The 8,501-nt window shown below is 44.8% G+C and overlaps 1 protein-coding gene across 1 annotated transcript; it reads left to right on the top strand.

The window, feature by feature from the left end:
• Nucleotides 1-3,067: 3,067 nt before the first annotated feature.
• LOC125360621 (golgin subfamily A member 2-like) lies at nucleotides 3,068-5,233 on the top strand. Its single transcript, XM_048358660.1, has one exon. It carries the CDS (start codon nucleotides 3,068-3,070, stop codon nucleotides 5,231-5,233), a length of 2,166 nt encoding a protein of 721 aa, XP_048214617.1.
• Nucleotides 5,234-8,501: the final 3,268 nt, after the last annotated feature.

Genomic DNA, 8,501 nt, shown 5'->3' with positions numbered 1-8,501 from the left:
TTGAATAAATGAAAGGAATCACTAAGAATGGGAGGAAATACATATGTTACCTGGACTTGAAGAATGCGTAATAGACAGAGAGTGAAAGCATCCGATGATACTTAAAAGCATGTATAATTTTTAAGCTGGGCCCTGGGCTCTTTGGTAATTATAGCTACAGAGGAGGTTGAGATCTAAGAATCACAGATCAAAGGCAGCCATGGCAGAAAGTCTCAAAGCAAATGTCTATACCTCAGAAGATGGCTGAAAATGTGTTGAAGTGTGGTGTTTTGTGGCAGCCTCTAGTAATCAGTCTTTTTACTCCTTTCACCATGTCTCAGGCTGGGCCTGACAAGTAGATTTCCTGAAGTTTGGATCAAGGGTATAAAATCCCCCATTTTACTCTCATTCATCATTTAAATAAATGAATGTATTCACAAAGGGATAAAGCCATTAAAAAACATTTTAGTTTCCCCAGATTTTTTTGAAGAACACAAAAAATTGTAAATACTAAACTGTCAAGGTTTTGAATCTATATGATGTACATATACACTGAAACAAAAATTTTCAATTATATTACTAAGTGGTAAGTGGAAGCTCAAAAACATTCCTTTAAAAGCAAAAAGTAGAACAGTAGTAAGTAGACACTAAGAGAGGGAGGAAAGAATGGAATGAGATTAAAATAGGGATACCAAAACATAGTGAGACATGTGACAGTATTTCTGATGTCCTACTGCACACTAGACTGACTTTAAAAAAAAATAAAAATGGGGGCTAGGAATATGGCCTAGTGGCAAGAGTGTTTGCCTCACATACATGAAGCCCTAGGTTGAATTCCCCAGCACCACATGTATAGAAAACGACCAGAAGTGGTACTGTGGCTCCACTGGCAAAGTGCTAGCCTTGAGCAAAAAAGAAGCCAGGGACAGTGCTCAGGCCCTGAGTTCAAGGTCCAAGAATGGTCCAGGAAAAAATAAAGAATAGCAAATTTCACAAAAGTGAAAAAAAAAAGACAGTAAATGTATGAAAAGCAGTACTAAATATTGCAAAATATCCATAAGCGCATTGAGATTTGAAAATAACCTATCAAATACAAGGTTGAGAACACAAAATGGGATGTGAAAACGCATATGATTTTAATGTCAAAAAATAAGAAAAAGAAAAACAAGCAGTAATGATTTCAGACTTGTATTCCCAGATACTTAAAAAGATTAAGACATAGAGATAGCATAAAATCTGGGCAAGACAAACTTTCACAAGACTTTATCTAAAATTAAACAGCAAAATGCAGTCTGTGGCTATGGCTCAAATGGTTGTAAACTAGACAGGAGAAAAAATCTAAGTCCATGGCCTGCCCTTGAATTCAACTCAAAGTACCAACCCACATAAAAATACAAGTATACAAAGCATAAAGCAAAAGAAATAAGGGGAAAAAAAGAAGAAAGGGAGGAAGAATGGAAAGAGTGAAGATAGGAACCAAGAAACACAGGATGGGAAAAGGCAAAGAAAATTGACATGGTAGTCTGAATTGGCACTAAAAAAGTTAGAAAACAATTCAAGTAATAAAAATGAGCATTTAGTAAAATAAGCCATATTCACAGTTAACAGGAGAAAAGAAATAATAAAGCTAAGAGGTGAATTTTGTAAAAAGGAATCAAATAAACAGAACCTTAGTTCTTTGAAAACACAAGAAAGTGAAGAAACGCATGGGCAATCTAACCAACAAAAGAAAGGCAATACCACAAATTAATAAAATGAAAGAGGAATGACTGGGAAATATGCAAGTGGCAAGGTCAGAGAAAGCAGGAGCTTGAAGACTGGCAAACAGTTTGAGGACTGTGTGGCAGGAAGAAAGGCAAAAGGGGATCAAGGGTGAAATCTGATGACCGGAAATTTCTCAGAACTGCACTGTTTTGATCAGGGCTGAGTTGGTTAAGAAGTAGAGGGGGGAACACAGCCCATTTCACAGGGGCTCAGAAGGCCAAGGACAACTTGGGTTCAGCTTGGGGTAAGTCTGAGGAGAAAGGCTAACTGGATGTAAAGCAGGTGTGAGAAGAATAGGGCGCCTGAGGAAGCAGGAATTTCTGCACTGGGCTGGCAGAGTAGAAGAAGATGCAGAATGGGAGCCCAGATACTGGACCAAATCCAGCCAGGACAGGAGATCATGTGGTAACCTGACAGGATCAGAGACCCGGGAGGCAGTGAAGACATTGTGAACAAAGAACTGTGTGGAGTCAGATGAAAAGTACCTTGCAGGTGATTTCTAATAGATGAACATACAGAGAAGTGTTGTGAGGTATCAGAAAAGTGAGGGCAAACTGGCAGACTGTACCCTCCTGTTCCTTCCTAACCTTCACGCTCAGCCCAGATACAAAGGCCTCTAGGACAAAGGGAGAAGTCAGTGTCACAGGAAGGAGAACAACAAAGGCTGGAGAGCAGACTCTCATTTCCACCAAGCTAAATACATTTCTGTGATGGAGAATCTCACACTGAATGGAAAGCTGCATTAATTACTGCCTAGACACATGCCCCCCATGCACGTAAGGAAGTAAGTTTGGATAAGTCTTGCCCACAGCCCTCATTGGGATTCCACTAGTTCAAGGATCCAGAAAGGAGGCCACGCCCCTGCCTAGCCTTGTTCTCACTGACCAATGGGGTGAGAGATATTGGCCACGCCCACATTCCATGCTGCCTAGTATTGCCATGGAATTCTCTCTCTGGCCTCACACCACAGTGAGGAGTTGTTGGAGGAGGTAGTGCGTGGTGATTGATCTGAGACAGAACTTGCTAGAATCCTTGTAAAGTGCCCCACACCTTCCCGGTCCCACCCCAACCCTGTCTGAAAACCAGAGACAACAGCAGTTGGTTGCCGCCAAGAAAAATCTCAGGCAATAGCACAAAACAAGCAGCCTTGTGGGTCCAGCAGGAGAAAAGAAGAAACAACCTAAAAGCCACAGTGAATCTGACACCACCACTGTGGGTAAGTCACCTGAAGAGGCCCCCAAAGCCCACAAGGCTCTTCCTGCACCCACAGACTCTCTGCTCCCTCTCATCGCCCCTTCAAACCCCTCAAACCCCAGCTGTTGCAATGGACACAGCATCAACGAAAGACCAGGATGCTGACATCAGCCTGAACACCATGGCCGAACTCGAGAGCCTGAAACACCTTTCTGAAAAGCTCACTAGCTTTGTGTCTGACACCACACTGACCCCAGACAGGGAGACTCTCCCCTGTTCTGAACAAATGCAGGATCTCGAGGAGCTATATGAAGGGCTGACAGAAGCCCTAGACGCCTGCTGCCAAACAAACATCAAACTCGCCAAGAAGGTGAAGGTATTGGAAAAAAACAGCAGAGATGATGTGAATGAATTACACCAAGTGAAGGCATACCATCAAAACATATTGAAAGAAAACGATGAGCTGAGGAAAGATCTGCAGCTCCACAAGCAAACCATCGAAATTCTAGTATCACAAAAGAACGATCTATACACACAGCTGACCACCATGCAGCAGGCCGCCACTCATAACGCAGAGGAGATGCGGGGTCTTTCCAGCCACCTGCAGTCTTCCCAACGGCGAGTGGCAGAGCTGGAGGCTGTCCTTTCTGCCATCTCCAGCCAGAAGGAGGAGGAAAAGGAGCATACTAGGGAGCTGACGAGAGAGAAAGACAGCCTAACGGTGGAGCTGGAGAAGACCAACAAAAGCATGGAAGAACTCCGAGAGTACAACGCCACCCTGGAAGAGCGTCTCCAAATGGCACTGCTTGAGAAAGCAACCATGGAACACGGAATGGAAGAGCTCCAAAAGAAGCTAGCGACATCCAACATAATCCAACTACAGTGCTCAGGGCTGTGTGAACACACAGTCAGTCCTCAGGCCTTAGCACAGGCCACTAAAGACAAAGAACAACTAGAAAGCCAAGTAGGGGCACTGAAGGAGGAGCTGGAGAATATGGCTACACAGCTGCAAGTCAATAACACCTTAAGTCAACAAAACCTCCTGCAAGAGGAGCAGCTGCAGGCCCTAGAGCAGGCCTCCAATATGTGTGCTGTGCAGGCAGAAGATCGCCTCCATCAAACATTAGACACCTTGAGCCAGAAACAAAGCACAATCAGAGGTGCTCTGGAAGAGAACCAGCACCTCCAGAACCAGCTGGCTGAACTGCAAAGTGGCTTTGTGAGGCTCAGTGGTGACAACATGGAGCTGGCCAGCACCTTGCAGGCAGAGGAGAACACAAAGAAGCAACTGGCAAAGCAGCTGGAGCAGCTGAAGCAGAAGGTGCTGCAGGGCAGCAGGGAACTGCAGACAGTCCAGGAGAATTTGCAGCAGACCCAGGAGCAGCTCCTAGCCACCAGGCAGCAGAACCAGCAGCTGCAGGCTCAGATGAGCCTCCTGGCTGTCCCTGGAGGAAGTGAAATGGAAGAGAAAAAGGATGAGGAGGCAGCTAGGCTCCACCTCCCCATCCCAGAGAATGTTCAGAGCCCAGAAGACTTGATTGCCTTTCTCTATGAGGCTCAAACCTCGGTTGATGCAGAGAAGGCCCGGCTGGGCCAGCAACTGAGACAGCAGAAATTGCGCTGCCAGTACCTGGCTCAACTGGCAGAGGAGAACAACAGGAGGCCCGAGCAGGAGGCCCTGGCCACACAGAGTGGCAGAGATTGCATTTCTCAGGAGATGCAAGGCATCACTAGGCACATTGAAAACCTGACGAGGCTCTTCAAGGAAGACCTTCAGGTTAAAACATTTTTGAAGGAGCAAGTAGAGGACCTTGAACTACTCTGCATGCAACTCAGGGGAGAGGTGGACAGCATCAGGGATGACACTGCTTTCTATGGAAATCACTTGGTGCTGCTGGAGAAGCGACAGAGGGAGAAGAATGAATGCATTGCCCAGCTGGACCAGGACACACAAAGGATGGTGCTGGAGCTACAGGATCTACTTTTCCAGCTGCAGTTCCAGGCAGCCTCTCAGAATCTGCCTGCAAAGCCCACCTCAGGCCCCCCAAAATCAGAGTCAGCCTGTGAAGATGAATTTGAAGACATAGACCTGAACAGTGATGTGGAGCCCGCAGGACAAGGGGCATGGCTGGCTTTGCCCCTGGAGAACCGCACCATGCAGCGGATAGAGCCAGAGCTGCCTGACTTCAAGCAAATGCAGCAGGAGGAGGAGGAAGCAGCTCGCTTGAGCAGCCAGTGCATGCCTTTTTTCTACTGGCATGCTATGGATGACCACCTAGACATCTTGGTCATCTAAACGCACCACTGCTCAAGGGTACAGAAATGAGACCAAGGCTCTGCCATTCCCCAGAGTCTGTCTCCCCATCTCTTTTCACCCTGGCCCTTCATTCTATCCCTGCAACCTTGTGCCCACCATTCCTTGCCACTTTCCCTTTTTTAAGTATCCCTGCAAAATCTGACCCCTGGTATAACACATACACTCACTGTGCCATCGGGCAAGACCTGAGACTGACTTGATCCACTCCTGCTCAAGGAAGAAGTTGTTGAGCAGTGTTCACATTGCCTCTTAGGAGGCGCTGGGGATCTTTCCCCTATCCACACACTCTGGCTATGGACCAGTGGGCCACCTTTTTTCATGGCTTTTGCACAGACTGGCTCACTGGCCTGCTGAGATTTTACAGTAGCAGGGCAATCCTGAGATCGGTAGGGCACATATATTTTTGTGCCTGAAATACTGATGGAGATGACATGGAAGGCCAGAACTTGTCCAGATCAGCTCTGATCTTCTTTTTGCACCAGGATCAGTTGAAGGGAGGCCATCCCCTTGAGAATCTGTCTTTTTCGAGGCATCTCAGGGCAGGGCACCAGTCAGCATTCTCTGAGTCCCAGTGAAAAATGGAGAAACAGAGGGAAGGACCTACAGGAAAGATGTGGAAGTGACATGAAATAATAGAACACAAAAGAACAGACTTGGCACAACAATAAAGTCATGAGTCAGCATTTCCAAAGGTACTGGGTTTTTAGCAGCACTAGGATATCTTACTGCTTGTAACAAAAGGGGCCACAGTTTGGCTCCTGAGTTTAGAAAGCAAGAAATGCAACAATAAATAAAATGTTTTAAATAACGTTGAAAATTTGACAAATTTGAATCACTCTTTTTCTTTCTCAGCCAATCTTTCTATCTCCCACTATGTAATAAAACTCCCTAGCATTATTTGAAAAAGAGGGGGAGTGAGAAGAAAGGGGAGACCCTATAATGGAGAGGACCCCTGTGTGAAATGACTCTACATGTCCATGGATTTTCACATGAAAACCCTTCATCCTCTTGAGAAATTCCAAAAACCAAACCAAATAGGCAAGAAACGAAGTCACCCCCGACGGGGGCCACTGCACCCCAGCACATGTTGAGCAAAGACTAATGAAGGCAGGTGTGGCAGGAATCTCTAACTATTTCTGCTTTCAGGGTATGAATTGTCCCCACAATTTAAAGAGTATTTGACAATTTTATATGTTTATGTTTACTACAAGTATGAGCGAAATCTAAGGTCCAAAGAAGGTCCTGGAAGCCTACCTGAGTCTAAGCTTGAAAGATACATTTGTTCAACCGCGCTATTTCCTGGGCACCACAGTTCTGACTGTAGAAGTTAGGTGTTAACAGAGTAGAGTAGAGTTGGAAAGACAGCGTGAACCAGACATTGCGTTCTGGGTGCACTACAGAATCCACAGGGCCAACAAGGAGCAGAAATACTGAGATTTTCTCTCAGTAAGGAGAAATGGTAAATGACAATGTCATCTCAATGTGATCAGGACTTTAGAATTAGGGTTTAATACAACAGTAAATACTTTAATAGTCACAATACCTACAAGTCTTGTGTTGACCCCCAGATTTGATTTGCAAAGGATAGTTGAATTATGCAGTTTCTGTGGCATGCAACTATTAGAGGAATCTTCTAGTGTAAAAGTTAGGCATTTCAGAGCCAAAGCACTGATGTTAACAACATAGTACATTCCCAGGTAAATGCTTATGGTTGAACTTATACCAAGCTTGTCAAAGTTAAGTGTGTCATTTTCTTAAAGTTTTTAATTTACTATCTGAAGAACTTTAAAGCTTTGCCATTTTAAATTCAAGTCTTTTACAAAAGGGCTAAGTAGCCTTGCACAGTGCTAACTGTAATACTAACTGGGAAAAATGACAATATCCAGAAGACTGTGGTTCATATCAGGCCCTGCAAAAGCAAGACCTTTTCAACAATTCAATCATAGTGTATCTTATGTGAAATCCCAGCTAAAGGGATTTTTCCTGAGCATATCTGAAAAAAGAGCTAAACAAAATAGTCTGAACTGGGTTTCAAGTGGATGAAATCCTACCTAGCATACATAGAGTGCAGGAACCAATCCCAAATACAAGGAAACAAAATAAGGAAAAAAGACATTTTCAAATTTAAAATATTTGAGCAATAGTTTTAAGAAACAAGCATGGTATATTTGTGTGTGACATAGAGGGGGAGGGAGAGGGGGAGAGAGAGGGGGAGAGGGAGGGAGAGAGGGAGAGGGGGAGGGAGATTGAGAAGAAGAGGGAGAGGGCAAGGGAGAGGAAGAGAGGGAAAGAGAAATAGGGATGACTAAGAATAAGAGAAAGGTGGAACTAAAATCCCCAAATGGTGCTGCCAAAATTAGATTCGTGCTTTATCCACTGAGGAACCTAACCAATCCTTGGCTGTTTGTTTTTTCTAAATTTACGAATAAGACCTTACCATCAAAACTAACTAAACTAAATGATGGACTTTGAAGTTTTAAAGGATTAGAAAAACAAAAAACAAAATAAAATAAAACCAAAAAACAGTGCCCACACATTGGTACATGCAGCGAGAATCAATTTCTTAGTACACCAGAGAAACAGTAAAGAGAAACTCCACACTGGCCACAAGAGCTGTTCCATACCATGGAGTACCACCAGAGAAATTCAGGAAAGAGCCTCTGCTGCCATTCACAGTGACTAGCTCCCAAACTCCTGAGCAAGAAGAAAAGGCAGCTGACCATTCCTTGCCAGGTCACAGAGCCTCAAGGACTCAGCGGGTCCCAGTGCCCGTCACTGCTCGGTGTGGTTATAACCCACTTCCTAGGGAAGCAGTGCACATTGCACAAGTGGGTCTCTGTGGCCATCACTGCCCACTGTAGTTGTATCTCATCCCAGGGATCCTGCCCACACTTCCCAAGAGTGTCCTAGGGGATAAGTACATTGGGCAATTTCAGGCACTTAACCCTGAGGGGAAAGGTCAACTTAGGCAGGCCTTAACATTGTGCAGCTGATTGGAAACAAACTAACCAACAACAAAAAGACAGAAGTACTGATTTCTTCTGCACACAAACAGTGGCCTTAGAGACTTTCTGTACTGCACTTTATCCTGGGTCTCTGCCAGGACATCCAGCATACCCAGAGGGCGATCCCTGGAGAGGTACAGCTCACTTTCCTACTGGAATGGGAATGACACTGGGAGTACAGATCATCTCGAAGAGAAAACTTAATGGGCAACAATTTATAAGTCCAACAAAGACAGAATACC

This window comes from Perognathus longimembris, chromosome 12 (genome assembly GCF_023159225.1).
Source record: "Perognathus longimembris pacificus isolate PPM17 chromosome 12, ASM2315922v1, whole genome shotgun sequence".
Lineage (NCBI taxonomy): Eukaryota > Metazoa > Chordata > Mammalia > Rodentia > Heteromyidae > Perognathus > Perognathus longimembris.
Note: the sequence above shows the minus strand (reverse complement) of the source record. Positions and strands in the feature narration are given on the sequence as shown.